Consider the following 16,640-nt stretch of genomic DNA (forward strand, 5'->3'; position numbering starts at 1 on the left):
TCACAACTCTGATTTCAGTGTGCTCACCTGTACAATGAGGGGTGGGGGTGGGGGGTTGCCTGCAAGACCTTTGGGAACTTGCCATATTTAAATCTGCTAAGCACATGGACAATTATGTTAGTATATGAAAGATCAGAGATACTTGTATGATATGTTAAAATATCTATAGTTAAAATTATAAACATGATGATTATGACGATGATGACATTTACTACTACTATCTTTTGCTCAATTTCTACCCCTTAAACTATGAAAATGGTCAACCCTGAATACAGAGTTTCATAGAAGCACAGCTTAAATGTGGAAGGGACCTTAGCAGTCATCTAGCCCAGGACAGCCAGGTGGCGCCACACTGGATACAATGCCTGGCCTCAAGTCCGGAAGACTCATCTTCCTGAGTTCAAATCTGACCTCAGACACTTCCTGTGTGACTCTGGGCAAGTCACTTAACCCTGTTTGCCTCAGTTTCTTCATCTGTAAAATGATCTGAAGAAGGAAATGGCAAACCACTTCAGTATCTTTTCTAAGAAAACCCCATAGGGGGTCAGAAAGAGTTGGACAAAACTGAAATGACTGAGCTACACCACCAATAGCCCAGTGGCTATTAAAATTGGTGTTGGGCCCTCTCAGGGGTGCCTGAGACCCTTTCAGGGATTCTATGAGATCAAAACTATTTTGATAAAAATATTTGGATGATTTATTTTCTGAAAGGACAAATATTAATAGCTATAACCCACATTAATAAAAGATCTTGGGGGTGGGGTCTTCAATAATTTTTAAGAGTGTGAAGAGGTCCTGAGACCAAAAAGTTTGAGAACCACTGATTATGACCATCTGCCTTGGTGTCCATATAAGGAAATCAAGGCCTAGAGAGGTGGTGTGATTTGCCTGTCAAAAAGGTTCAAACCCACATCTTCTGATCCAGCACGTTGGAGGAGGTTAGAGTCAATGATATTTCCCACACGTTCCCCTGCCAAGCTATCCGACTTTAAGGCTGTGCCCATGATGCTTTTCTGCAAGATTCTCATTGTTGCATGGAAAATGGTCTGTCCACTTGTTTAAGTATAGACTTTATGGCCCAGGAGCCCATCTGTGAGTGAGCACAAGAGAGAGAACAGCAGAGACAGAGACATGCTTCCATCTCAATGAGGTCATGGAGGCTTGTACCAGACCTGTGCCTGCCACTGGTTTGTAGAATGCACTCAGCAAAACACTGGTGACTGCTGACTGACTCACTTCCCTTATGGTGGGCCTTGTTGATACTATGGCTTCATTAAGGGGAAATGCCTCAGGGAACAGAAGCAGGTAACAAAAGTGGATCTGGTAGAGCTGCTCAAGAAATCATGTAAACTGAAACTATCCATGAGAAACCAGTTGGCCTTTCTTCCTTCCTTCCTTCTTTCCTTCCTTCCTTCCTTCCTTCCTTCCTTCCTTCCTTCCTTCCTTCCTTCCTTCCTTCCTGCCTGCCTGCCTGCCTGCCTGCCTTCCCTCTCTCTCCTTTCTGTTAAGTACAACCATATCTAATATTTAAACTTTAAGAATAATTCACAATAAATTGATGTCAGTTCCAAGTCGGAGTTTTTGGCTATTTGTTGTGTGATTTGAAAAAAACTCAATTCTCAATGACAATAAGGCAGGTTGAACAACCCTGATAATGTTAAACAGAGGCTCTAAGGTGGAAATGACTTCAACCAAGAAGGCAAAAATACACAATAAGAAAGAAATTCTACCTTTTTACCTAAGAACTCAGTGTTTTCATGAGATATTATCTCATTTTATTTTCACCAATTCCCTAAGGAAGTAAGGGGTTAGATTACTATTTTTTTTTGGAACAAGGATTATTGGTGGTTTGAATTGCATGCTTCATTTCTGTTTTGTTTCAGTGAGGAATGGTGAATGAATGAGTGATTTCTGTCAGGGCAAATGGGACAAAAAGGCCATAGGATCTTAAAGTGATCAATCAGTCCTTATTCACTATCTCACTTTGCAGAAAGGCAAGGGAAGTGATGATTGAAACCAAATTTCAATCCCAGAGTTATAAAGTAGCAGTTAAAATTAGGATTTGCTACCCCTGGGCTGTCTCCCTGTAGCAGAACACAGCAAACCCTGCCATTTCCCTGGTAGGTGAAATAGGTAGGGTTTAGTCATCATGCAAAGCTTTAAATAGCTTTTATTTTCAAAAGTGAAGTGCTCCATCCACAGGTTACCATTTAGAAAACCCACTGAATTACTACCAAAAAGCAGCTTTCTTATCACAATACATATTTAATGATTGGTTCACAAATTTGATTTCCATTATAATTCTAATTTTGGTGAGGAAGATGTAAATATTTAAGAACTTAGAAAGCTTGCTGCTTTTTTAAACTAATAAAAAGTTAATCAGATGCAGTCTAAAATACCATTTAGAGACAGTAGAAGCCTTCACTAATACAACAAAAATCCATTGACCACAAAATGTTTAATATTTTTTTCCTTCTTTAATGCTAAGGGTTAAACTTAGGTATCTTGTACGCACTCTCAAAAAAAAATTGGTTTGCAAAAGGAAAGATGCTAAAAAAACATTTCATGAAAATCTTAGGAATCTTTGCATTCTACCTCATTGGAATCTCAGCAGCGCCCAAGACAACGCTAGCGTATTGCAGGCACTCAGTAAATAATTTAACTGAAGTGCTCTGCTCTAGTATGTATATTATGTAATATATTTTCTGAATAAAAAATCCCTTAAATGTCATGCATTTTCCAGTAGAAGGCTGTGATTCTGATGAGCCAGGGTCATTCTTTACCTCGAGGTGGTTTTCCTTCAGACAGGGAGGGATATAGAGTTGTGCCTTATGAAAATGTTAGCACATCATTATTTCCCATCCCCCTCTCTTTTCAGTAACCACAATGATAAATACCAGGGGTAAAAACTGAACAAAATCATATTTATTGCCAAACTGTGATTACTTTAGTTCAATCCAAAAATAAACCTAAGCTGAAAATTTTTTCTAGGTCCTTTTTTTTAAAAAAAATTCTCAATTACATTTTAATTTGGTTGGGGCTACACTTAGGAATTTCCCTTGATACTGTCCACATAGCTAGTAAGTGGCAGAGCCAGAGGTCAAATTTCAGACTCCAAGTTCAGTTCTTTAAAGATCAAGGATAACTTGCATAAAGAAAGAGATGTAAGACAATATTAAGCCATGTCTATTAGGAAAAGGAAATGAACCACTCACAAGATATAAATGAGAGCTATGAGACTAAGTGGTACACTGGTATCCTAGAGACACTAAAAAGTGGAAATGCTGTGGCAAGTTGAGAAGTTACTTTATAGAAGATTTATTATAAAATGGACAAGAATGGAATAGGATGTGAAGAGTGAAGAAATTACCATAAGCCTCAGCAGAGGAAGTTGATGAAATTCTAATTCATCAAAGTACCCAAATTAATACCAAGTAGACTATAAGGAAGCCTTAAATATTCTATAGCCTATATACTGTGCTATAATTCCAATCTTCCTTCAAGTCGTAGCCTTAAATGCCCCCCTTTGACAAAGCATTTTTTTGAGTCAACCTAAGCCAAAAGTGATCTCTTCTCTACTCCAAATTCTTATGTACTTGTTCCTTACTGTCAGAGGCATATATAATATTCTCTATTAAATAATTTATAGTTATTTGGGTATAAATGCTGTCTTCCCTATTAGCTTAGAAGATATCAGAGGGCAGACCAAGTTGTATATATATTTGTATTTCCATTTAGTATTTAATACTGAACTTTGAATTGCATGGAATTATGGGGGAAGCTCTAGTTTTTAGGGTTTATGTCGTAACCGTGATAACTCCATCAACTTGCTGGCGGAGGGTGCATGAGGCCCAAAGATGTTGAACAGGGCAACCAAAGTCAAAATGATAAAAATAAACACCATTCTTCCCTCTGCCTCCTTCTCCCATCTCTGTATTTTGACTGGATGCCCATGTGGAAGACTTGAAGACAAGAGCAACTGTTGTTGTTCAGGATGGTGGCCGGAGTACCTGTATTGGTGAAATAGTGGGTACCACGGAGTATGGAAGAATTAGAAGCAGCAGCTGACTTTTATGTTAAAATACCATCCAAGCTGGTTAAATGCCAGCAAGTTGGCAATGCTAGCTTTGTTTTCTTTTTCTTTTTTTTAAGGAAAGATTCAACTTATTTCGGTAAAGACCACAGGAAGATGAAGTGAAACCTCTACTCAACACAAGAAGATCCATTGTTAGGGCCAAAAGCTTTGATGTACAAATTCATTTTTGAGGGAGGGGAAGAACTGTTGTCATTTTGGTCCAGAACTGTGATTCTATGGGTGTAGGGAACTCCCTGGGCAACTCTTTTGCAAATGCCCTAAGAGTAACCTGGGGCATTAAATGGTTGGGCAACTTTCCTAGGATCACACCATCAGCATATGTCATAAGTGGGACTTGAAAATCAGTGTCATCCTCATTTCAAAACTGGGCCTCAGTTCATTATGCCACACTGCCTCCCTCTATGGTATGGAAAGAACGAGCAGCCAAACTGCAGCAGAGCACAATCTATTGGTGAGAATATAACCTCCTTGAGGGCAAGGACCTTTCATTTTTGTCTTTGTATCCCCTAGAGCCCAGCACACTGTCTCACACAAAGCAATTATTTAGTATTTGTTTGCTTATTAAGTAAAATTAAAGCAATACAAACAATGTAAGCTGTGGTTGGTGCAGAAATACATACGGGATACATAAACTCTTCTCACATGACATCTGTTGGGTCCTGGAAAGTCAGAGTTGAGGTGGCAATCTAAAGGAAATTCCTCCTTATTCTCCTGACCTAGGGAGAATTGGTTCCATCTTTTTGGAGTAGGTCCTAAGAACTGGTGAAGGAAATGGTGTACTACTCCAGTATCTTTGCCAAGAAAACCCCACACAGAGTCAGGAAGAGTCAGAAACAAACGAATGACTGAACAACAGGGTCCTAAGAAGGCGCCCTGGAGCATCTTCGGACTGAAGTGGGTCCTTGAATATTTCACAACATTCCATCCTCCCTCTCCCTGCTCCATCATGGACAAGAGGGACCCTGAAGCTATAGATTTTTGATACTCAGTTTGGGATGCAGAGAAATCTAAAGGCTTTTTGTATCCTCATAAACTTGGACTAGGACCAAAGACAAGTGGTGTGTGGCTTCATCACTACTTTTTTCTAGTTGTGTACCACTTTATCAGTGTGACAGGATGTTATTAACTGCAAAGAAACGATTGCTTTCATTATTAAAAATATTCATTCTTTGAAGAAGTATCATCATGCCCCTACATGTGATATGTTCCATTCATCAATTCCTAGCTCAGTTTCCTTTTCACAGTCTTGTAAAAAACATTATAAAAAGATGACATACTACCTGTAGGGTACACAGCACAATCCCTATCATCCTTACATGGCTGGAACCCACTGGAACAAAATGGTATATGAACCAGAGCAATCGTTAAAGAAATTGATGTTATAAATGCAAACTAGGAGGCAATAATGCAAAAAGAACTAAATCCAAAGAGTTTAAGAGCAATTCTGAAAGAAGAAGTAAATAATTGATAAGATTATAAGATCTGAAGAACAATGAGCTGACCCAAGTGTTACCTTGGAAGAACAACAAAAAGTCATTATGATGGATGATGCAGCAACGCAGAGTTAACTTATAGCCACAGGGTCCCAAATGAGGACCTACACTTCCATGAAGAACTACATTTTCATAGTAACAGGAAACTGAGAAATGAGTTGGAATTTCTCAAGTGATAAAAGCAAAAAAGGCATGCAAATCAGACCAGACGGATATGTTTAACTTTGGGGAAAATTTCCTGTATTTAAATTTGATCTGATGTGTAAAAAGACAGAGGGACTTCTCTGAAAGGTTCATTTGGAAAACCAGTGAGATATGTAGAAAGAACGTAAAGCTTTAAGCAAATTCTCCCTTTAGGGCATATTGAGTCTTAGGAAGCTACAGATCTGGGAGCAGGACTTGGGAGAAAGGTTTTATCTTGAAGGGGTTATTATAACCCTTATAAATGACCAGTTTCCACCTTAGATCTCATTGGACAACTTTGACCTAGAGTCCCAAAAGCCAAGACAAGGATAATTTTAGGAAAATCTCTCTGGAACAGTGCTGAGATAAAGAGGAAGTTACAAATTGGGAATCAGACAAATTGTTAGTCCTTTGTTGTCGAAGATCATGCCATCAGAGAAATAATGACATGACCTGCACTTTGTTTTGAGTGAGGGAGGGCTGTGCAGGTCACCAGCCTCACTTCTCCTCCAGAGCCATCTGAATCCAGTGACCAGATATTCATCAGAATGACTGGAGATGGCCCAGGATGCAATGGGAGACTTTGACCCCTTTAGGCCAAGCCCTATTCAGGTACACACCTAGGGTGAGGTAACACCCATTCAGAGAAAAAGGCTTGTTTAAGAAGTAATCAGGAATACCCTCTTTAATAAGCAAAATAATAATAATAATAATAATAATAATAATAATAATAATAAGTAAATCAAGCTGAGGGAAAGAGCAACAGTTACTATTGATAATCACTCTTAACCAAGGAGGGTCCAGAAAACAGCCATTAGTGGAGTTTGGGCAAGGACTTATTGGTGTGCAATCTATGGATTTCAGAGTGCACTGGGGGTAAGGTTTTGGGAAAGACAAGAAAGAAAGAAAAGGAAGGAAGGAAAGAAAGAAGGAAGGAAGGAAGAAACAAAAAGAAATCTAGCTAGTAAACCCCAAGTTAACTGGGCATCCTCTGGCCATCCAACTTTACCTCCCTTTGGAGAGGAGAAGGAAGGGGAGGGGGGAACAGAAGGAAGCAGATGAGCTGAGTTACCCAGCTAGCTGGGTCCCCATTCAGGCAGCTCAGTCTACTCACAGGTGTGTGTTCATCCTTTGTTTTCAAAGAAATGATTATGTGACTTGCATTTGACTTTGAAACAAGACAAATAAGTTCATACTACTGCTAATATTTAATAAGGAAAATGAGACTGAAAAGTTAAGTGACGTGCCCAGGGTCACATAGCTAGTAAGTGTCTGAGGCACAATTTGAACTCCCATCTTCCAGATTCCAAGTAGAGAACTCCATCCACTACACTATCCAGCTGTGGGTAAGCTAACTGTTAACACTTTAGGGGAAGGCACAATCTAGACATTAAGAAAAATATATTCTAGGTCTCTAATATAAAATAAAATCTGGGGTGAAGGAATGATGACATGGATGCCTCAGGTAGGCTAACCGGTTTCTCTTTGACTCAGTGGTCAGCATATAGCATTGTGCCTGGCATAGGACAGTTTAATAAATGTCTTTTCAATTAAACTGAGTCATTACCAGGTATAGCCACCAACAAGGTGGAGTCCTGGTGATCCGCTGTACCCCTCCACCAAAGGAGGGGCAGAAAATTCAGATCTGAGCTCTATTGTCTCTTTATCCTGAGCTTGGATTCTTTCATACTGTGGCTGTGACATCTGATACCAATCAGGCAATGGGAAGGAACATGGGATGCTGAATCAGGCATGATGATATAAATGATAATGCCAGTAACCTTGGTGTGGTACTTTAGGTTTTACAAAGTGCTTTATATTCCATATAATTTACTCTTTATAATAGCCCTGTGAAATAAGTGTCATTATCCCCTTCTTGCAGTCTCAGACTCAGGTTAAGTGACTTGCCCAAGATCACACAGCTTGTAAATGGCAGAGCTGAGACTCAATTTTAAGTCTTCTGATGCTAATGTCAATGATTTTTTTTCACTATACCATACTGTATCCTTATACCTGAAGCCCTAAATCTTTCCCTCTAGCTTGTACCTAGTTTATTTCTTCTCATTAGCGATCAAATACACTTTCTATTTCTAACAGAATGAAGTAGGAAATAGTAAATAGAGTGTTTTAAAATTTTTACTTTTTGAGCCTAGCTCTCCCTATATCACCTGGGCTGGGAGGGCAGTACTCTTTCAGGGGCCAATCCCAGTATTACTCTACACAGAAGCTTCAGCCTAACCCATTTTTCCAATCTGGGCTGATTGGGTCCTTGTTGGGCAGCTTAGGGCCCTCTTCTCCTGGGGCTTATCACATTGGTGCTGGGTTTAGTATGGACACCCAATTAGCTTTAATCATATTTTAGCTCCTAACCCCCAAACTCAAGGCACCTATCTACCAGTCTCAGCATCCTCCAGCAACAGGGATTACAGGTGTGTGCTACCACATCCAGCTTTCAAGTTTTTCAAGGACAGTTCTCAAGCATAAGTCACTTCATATTAGGAAAAACAAATCACGCGTAATAATGTCATGACCCACATAAAGTTAAAATACATAAAAAGAACAGTTTTTAGAAGTGCAATGTCTTCTAAACAAAACAAAAAATTCTTAATTGAGATATTCAGCAGTTTTGCTGATTTCAGAAGAAAATGAAAACATTTAATTTGTAAATTCTCTGGTCATCTATGTTTTTCAAAGCTGTTATTACACAGGTTTTTCCCTCCTTAAAAAAAAAAAAACAACAAAAAACATCTGGCATTGAGACATTGACTTATTCCATATGTGCCACAGTCTGCAAATCAATCTATAGTCTTGAAAAACACAACCCCTCAAAGCTTTTTTCTGCAGTTAGAAGCAAATAATCCTCCTCACCTTTCTATACACTCCTTCACCACAGCGAAATTTCCATCGCCTATTGTCCTCCCGACTTTATATCTTTCCGCTATTGTGGCTGGAACCTGGAAGCCTTCGTCCAACACTTCTGAAAGAATCATTAGTACATTTTTATTGGTAGGAAAGGAAACCCAGATGTGGCCCAGAACAGGCAGTTAGGACAAGCATCAGAGGCTGGAACCTATTCAGAACCAGCATCTCACAGACTGTATAGTGAAGCCCTACTGCTGACATTGTATATACTCAACAAGTTTTACTAAGACAAATGTTAAAATACAAGGAAACGTATGAGTCCCAGTCTTTGCTGCATTATTGTAAAATGCACTCTCAAAAAAAGGAGGTAGTTCAGATGATTTTCCCCATTTGCTAGTTACCAGTGTTTCTAACTGTTCCCAGTGTGCAAGAACTGGCTTACTAAGAGACACACACGAGGAGAACGTGGAACCTTTCATTGGATATGGGCCTGGCTTGTCACTGAAAAGAGATGGCTGCTATTCTGGCATTTACTTTACTACATTCTGAAATTGAGACTGAGAGAAAATGCCCTGATCCCCTCTCTCACTCCCACCTCAGTACCAATAAGCAAATTTTAAGCAAATGTTCCAAATAATATCACCTTTACTGTCAACCTGCAAAGCAGATGTGCAGGTAAAAGAGCATCATCTATTATGCTAGAGAACAGAAGAATTCTGTAGTTTCAAATATTTTAGTGCCTATTAATGTACTGTTTTCTTTTTAGCTTGAAAAGGCATTTGGAATAATAGTTTACAAATGCCTAATAATATCTTTAACATTAAAGGCCATAAACTTAGGTACTGCATAACTTTTAACATCCTTGGATGTAAAAATCCTTTAAAAGGTGGCTCTTGAACTCATACTCTCCAAAGTCATCCATTTCTAGTTCCAGCTTTGCAGCCCTTTCCAACTGTCCATAGAATCCAAAGCTTTAATTGTACACCATTTCCATACAAAAGCATGACAGGCTTATTGGTTGGGACCTAAATGTCTTCTTTTGTGCTTTGATCATTTTACTGAGCCTAAAATGACTTTTTGGGGTAATAACAGAGGCAGTGAAAGGCTTTCTGCTTCCCTCTCTCTTTTATTCCCTCCCAGCTAGTGACATTTGTGTTGAGTTTTGTTTCGTTGCTGTTGGAGGGATCTGGAGATGGGAACTCATAAACATCATATGCCTTCTCAAGACTTCCCCGTTCCAACTTTGCTACCCTGCTATAAAACCTCTGGGAATGGCCTCTGCAATCACAATTCTGAAGTCCATGAAAATCCTGAAAGCCTTGGGAAATTCAGAAGATCTGATGCTACTACTTTCCAGCCTCCTCAGTATCTCTGTGCACATGGTACTGACTTACCTTCTGAACTGTCTCTGTGTAAGGAATCAGTTTGGAAGCTGGTGATTCTTGTTCCCCCCATAACCCTACAGATGTTACAATTCTGCACTTGAAGCGACTCAAAGGTGACAAACCTAAAGGACCATGGATTGGTTTTAGATTTGATCAGAGAATTCCTATCTACTTGAGGATGGATGGGAGCAGGATTGTAGGGTTTGTCCCAGGATTCTACAGTTTACAAACTTGTTGTACAACAGCCTCAAGTCTTTAGATAGGCTGCACCTCAATTTACCTGTCATGCTAGGATTTCCTCCCTAAGTTTCCCTCTATGCCTTATCACAGACAATGAAATAGAATATGAGGTAGGTACTCTGGACCTGGAGTGTCTGGGGGAAAAGAAAACCCAAGGGAATTGAACTGTTTTTTCAGGGACATTTACACTACAAGATTTCTTTGAGGTCTTTGTGCTCAGCACGATCTATAAATTATATGCTTAGACCTTTTATATAAATCTTAGCCACTGAGATTCACTTTTACTATACGTGATACTGAAACATATAAATTGATTACTTTTGGTAAATTGAATAATTATAAAGGAACCAAGACAAGTTGTCAATCAATAGCAATTGAGTTGGCAATATTTTGGACTGGATCTACAATTTCATTGGCATAGGGACTTCCTATAGGAGTGAGAAAACTCACTTTCCCAATGCAGATCACTTGCTCTGCCTCTTAAAGTCTTACAGAGCTTCCTGGGACACTTAGAGGTTCAGAGAATGGGGGGGCATTGAGACTAAATGACTTGCCCTGGATCAATGTGCCCCTCCATGTGTTAGAGGCAGGCCTTGAAATCCTTATGATAATCTTATAGTAATGATATTATGGTCATACAAATATAATGTATTTTATACCACCTTTATTTTATCCACACATGTCTTTTATATAGAAAGTCTCTCTGTTCATTCATTCAGTGGGTTTTGAATTGAAGCTACAACTTTCATCTTCTGAATCTTAAGACTAGTGGTCTTCACACCATATCAGGAAATAATTATATAAGTAGAACAAACAATATTTTGTGAAACTATTAACTATTCTCTAATATGCCTTTTCCTTTGTGGGTAAATTCAGCCCTTATGCATAAATCAATGTATTCCTAAACTTTTCTAATGGTTAAAATCTTAAACATATTCAAAATGAATGTGGATTTGGAAGGTTCAAAGGTACAAATTCAATTGCAGACTATCTTTATTTTGTTTTCTAAGAGAAGCAATAATTACCCTATCCTTGTTTGGGATAGTTTTACTCTAGTCTTACTGGTGAGCAGGAAGAATGACACTCCTAATATAAAGTGAATTCAGTCTATCCTTACTAAAAGTTTGGACCTTCTGCCCTGGCATTAAGTTACAATACTTATTTCACCTTCTCCAGGTCCGTCATTTTCATCCATGGAGCTGCATACTTTGGTGGATGCTAGTGAGGTAGAGGAGCCACCATGTTGAGAGCTCTGGAAGTGAACAGAAAAAGAGGATAAAGTACGTACTCCACAAATAATGGAGGTGTAACTGGGTCTCCCAGTGCCACAACTGGGCAGAAATCTCAGGAGGGAGTTACAGTCCCCATGGAGGGCTACTTAGTATTAGCATGCTGAAAAGGGAATTCCTAGCTGGCTTATCAAGTGCTCTCTCTCTCTCCCCAACACGTTAGAATTCAGGAAGTTTCTGGCAGCTATTGCACTAATTACTGTAGAATTTGGATATCTTATCCCTCTCTTCCTCCTCTCATCAAAAGTCTACTTGTGTTTACACAATTCAGTTCTCTCATTTCATGCCACCATATTGCATTCTTCTAATGGAATGCAATGGAATGGAATTCTTCCAAGCACTGGCTTTTACCCACACTACTTGGTGCAAATATGGAAGCTTTTTCAGTGAAGAAGCTCAAAATACACCCCCCCCCCATGGAGTGCTGATTCCTTAAAATAATATTTTTGTAAGGTATCTCCCCTCACATGCTTATGAAAAAGTTATGGGTGAGATTATTTTTATTTCACAAAGACCCAAACAAGGAGCAGGTTAATTCTTCTGAAAAGCCCCAAAGAAAATCAAGCATGCATGATCAGACCTAGGTCTGATGAGTCCATTCAAGTACCTCTGCTGTGTTGTGACCTAGGAACAGTCTCCATGGAAACAAACATGGTCAAAACTTATAACACTAGAGAGCCTATAAGACCAGCACTAAACACTTTATAGTGGAAGAGACTATTGGCCAGCATTTTCATGATGGACAGTTTCCATTTTTGGAATATGTCCTTTGAGAAAACAATTTGCACATTTTCTTTCTGCTCTTTCTAAAGCAGTATACACAGCTTGCCCTAAATGACCTTCCTTCTGTTTCCCCTGGGTTTCTCCATGTAGTCACTTAGTTTTGCTGATGGGAACAGGAGGTGGTGAGGGGGAGGAATTGGCTCATGGTGCTGACTGACTACAGAGCAGAGAGAAAGGAGCATCTGTCACTCAAGTGACAAGGGGACAGCCAGGGAGAAAGCAAAACTGCCCTCTCTCTTCTCCTATTCTCCTCTCATCCCATTTTGTACCAAATTGAAAGGAGGAACTGGGAAGGGGAGGATGAAGAGGAATGTTAGTTGTCCTTGGTTGAATTATGCCTAAGAGTGCCTTACTCATGAGCCAAGAAGGAGTCTTCAGGAGTTTTATATTTTGGAAAATACTGAGAGAATTAAGGAACTGCTAGCTGAATTGGGTCAGGGGTTTCTTAATTAACATGTGTTCGGGTGCAAATGAGATGTACATCAATTCAACATAGCTTACAGCAAATACTCTGTAGACAAAACCTAAATTGATACCAACAAGGCATTCTAGTCTGTGTAGGGTACTCTAGCAGTTTCACGGTTAATTTGTTGTAGGACTGAATTCCAAATAGTTTGGGATATGTGCTTTCCTCCATATATGAAGCAATCCACGATCAGCTGGGAGCTTGATGCGTAATTTTTCCATTGGTGGGGATGGTCTTCTACTAATCTGTCACTTATTTCCCTATGTGGCCAATAGTACACAATCCCAAGACAACCGGGGATGCGAGCCAGCGGTCTCAAAATGAGAGGTTCTCAGTGTGACAGAAACTCCATTTTCACTACTGACTCTGTAAAAGACGCTGGAGGATAGGAAGAAATTTAAATCAAGCTCCAGTCTTTCTTATAGATACTCATTTTTCTTAATGATTTTCTAGTTGAAATATGGACTCCAGCTGAAAATAAACAACATTACCACATTTGGGGCATCTGGTTTTTTTTTTCCAGAACTCTGAGAGTTCTTATTCCTTGTGGCATTCCTTTCAGCACAGATAGAAAATAGCGTTCCAAGCAGAAAAAATACCAACTACATGACTAAAAATTTAGACATTGTCTTTTGAACTTTCAAACTCTTGAGTTTTCTCTAGCAGCTTCATAAACAGTGTTTGGCAAAGCAGACACATTGTGGTATGAGGTGACAGGTGGAGTCTTGTTATGCAATGTTTTCAATTTCAGAATACAAAAACAGATTTTGGAAAATGAGCACCTGTATCAACACAGCTATAACACATACTCTCAGCAAATATTTCTCCAAGTCCTGCACTAATAAATTCCAAAAGTATGTTTTTCTAACAACACAGAGAAAAAGTTTGCTTATTAATTAATGGGAATTCCATTTCTACAGCTACTATCGTATATGTGTTGATTGCACCATAGACTTTACATAGGTCTCCATACATTTTCTGCATCTCAGTAACTTAAAGTCCTCCGATTTTGTGAATCCTGGTGAAATGAAAGAATTTATACATGTTCACTTAAATAGGTAATTAAGTGATTTTGACTTTAGGTAAAAAAACTTAATTTCAAGTCATTGCAAATGTCAGTCTGCAGAAGAATATCAGCATTATGCTGGTTTTTAAAGGAAAATTAATGCATTGCAAATAGTGCCCTCTGTCACCTAAAATTCGGGGACATTTAGAAAACACAACAGATAGAACATTGGATTTGGAATCAGGAAGATCTGAATTCAAATCCTGCCTTGTACATTTACTAACTGTATTGCCCTAGAAGAGTCACTTCACACCTCAGTCTCAGTTTCCTTATCTGTAAGATAAGAATAATAATATCTTCCTCACAGGGTTGCTGAGAACAATACATATAAAGCACTTTGCAAACATCAAGGACTATATAAATGTCAGCTAGCATTATTCTATTTCTATTTATTTTTCTCTCTAAAAACCAGTATGCTAAGTTCCTTTAAACTACTATGGTTCTTTTCATAGGGCACCACATTATTGGGCATTATCTTCTCTTTTAAGACTACTTTTTTTAAAAAAAAAATACTTGAGCTTTTACAGGACTAGAATTTATTCAAAAGAGTCTGAGAATTAATAACAATTTGCATCAGTTACAGTTAATAAATAAGTTATTTCTTTGGAAATAAGCTACAAAAATTTATTACAACCATAGACTTTTACAGCTAGAAGGAACTGAAATCATCTGGTCTTTTCCACTCACCATTTAAATTTACTCACAGGTTAACCAAGGTGATACAACTAGTGATTGGCACACCCAGAACTTCAACCCAGATGTTCTGTTAACCCATATATGGTCATTACATTAGTACTTAAAAAAATTCATGATTTCATCAATGGTGATGCTCGATCCCTTGAAGCAGATAACAAACGGACCATGGAGTTGAGCTGGTGGGGTCAGAACGCATTGTGGTAGCCAGGGATTTTTGTAGTCAGCCTCTATGAACTTGGCTAGGCTGACCTCCATTAGAAGGCTTACACCTGAGGCCTTTCTTACTTATTAAGAATTCTCGGCATAACTGTTGAGGAGCTAGGATCTCCTACAGACCACAAGGAGGTATCAGTGTAGAACTTCTATAGTTGGCATGGTCATTAGGAAGGCTGAAATACCTATATCTATATCTAGACACATTCATGCAAATATTTGACATTTAATTTGTCTTTGAATTATCCAGGACTTACGATTAAGGATAAACCATCATAGAATGTATATGTTTGGCAAGGCTTTGTCTTTGCCACAGCTACCTTGCTGGAACTGAAGTAGTTGTGCAATACAATGCAGCACCGTTGAACACACCATTAAAACTGTGATGGGGGAAGATCTTATAAGATCAAGATGTTTTCAACCTGTGGAATTTAATGCAATTAGCTGCTTTAAGAGATGTTGTGACATTTGAAATGTCATCACTTCCTAGAAGATTTAATATCAACCATTTGTACAGGTTGCAAGCACCTGGATGTCTTTATGGCACACCTTCAAAAAAGCATTTGCTTAAGAAAGATTGCTTCAGTGTAGCTATTTAGTTCAGGTTCACATAACAGATGGCTAACACATCACACTTCTTCATGAAGTAAATGGAAATGCTGACACAGTCATTCTAGCCACATTTTACCCAGATTCCTTGAGTAAACCATACAGTCAATAATGAAGAATTTAAAAACAGAGACAGATGGGCAAATTCTGTCACTGCCACTCAGTTGGGGGGGTCCACCCAGCAGGAAGTGAAGATATTGACATAATACAATTCATTTAATCAAGGCAGAATGCCAAACTACTCAATTTACCTGGATAATTAATTATATTACTCTTACCTTTGTGCTCTCTATGTTGAGTATACTGATTGCTCTTTTTGGACTGTTACTAATTTGGAGGTCTAGAAAGCAAATTGAAACTTATTTCTAATATCTGGATCAATGTTATAATGGAAAGACAATTGGCAGGCATTTTCCAGTTTCTCAAAAATTTTGTTTGGGGTGCTAAAGTCCACAGAATATTAGAATGTATCCTTAGTATCTTGCTATTATGAAGGGAGATACTGAACAACTAATAAGTAATAAAATCTATACAGGAATATAGATAATTTAGGGATTTTAAATTGAATATCCAATTTAAAATACTTTTAAGTGTAAGAACTGGCTGAACACACCAAATGAACCCAGAATTCTAAGAAATTAAAATGTGGATATCTAAAATATTATACTTAAAAACATGTACAGATTATTATTTGAGTTAGAGAAACATCAGAGCAGTTTTGTAAGAGGTATATATAACCTTAAAAATTTGGCATCACTGGTAAATATCCGGCTGGCAGGCAGTAAAAGCAATGTGTGCTGCCTTAAGATTCATTGGCATCATAAACTTTTGTCACCCGAATGTACTATTGACCAGCATGACCACAACTCTGCTGTGAAAAAATTGATATTAATGATTTTGATGTTGAGGCAACAAAAGAGCCTCAAAGGCCTTCTGAATCATTGGCAGTGCTATTTTATACTCAGTAAATGTTTAGTGGCTTTCCTTCTTTTCTTTCTTTTTGATTGGAGATTAGTGATCCTTTTTTGGAATAGTAGTTTTCTGTTAACAGAGATTTTTGATTCACCATACCAACTCATATTTTCAGTCATTGAATAGTATATACCATACAGTTTTCTAGTATCCATGTAGAAAAGATCTTTGTGGTATGTTCTTCTGGTCCATCTGGCCCCTGTGCCATGATGGGTACTGTAGTTGTAGTGCAGTGGGATGCTGATGCAAAATGAAAAGAAAAGCTTCCCTCCCTTACCCTTGCAGAT

General features: G+C 38.5%; 1 protein-coding gene across 3 annotated transcripts in view; it reads right to left on the reverse strand.

The window, feature by feature from the left end:
• The window catches only part of DCLK1 (doublecortin like kinase 1), a 405,519-nt gene that overhangs the window by 65,145 nt on the left and 323,734 nt on the right, over window positions 1-16,640 (reverse strand). For all 3 annotated transcript variants that reach the window (XM_072611906.1, XM_072611907.1, XM_072611909.1), the window contains 2 exons: window positions 11,427-11,511; window positions 8,641-8,749 (listed from right to left, as the gene is read on the reverse strand). In XM_072611906.1, coding sequence (XP_072468007.1) covers window positions 8,641-8,749; window positions 11,427-11,511 — 194 coding nt within the window. The remainder of the gene's footprint in view (window positions 1-8,640; window positions 8,750-11,426; window positions 11,512-16,640) is intronic.

This window comes from Notamacropus eugenii, chromosome 5 (assembly GCF_028372415.1).
Source record: "Notamacropus eugenii isolate mMacEug1 chromosome 5, mMacEug1.pri_v2, whole genome shotgun sequence".
Classification (NCBI taxonomy): Eukaryota; Metazoa; Chordata; class Mammalia; order Diprotodontia; family Macropodidae; genus Notamacropus; species Notamacropus eugenii.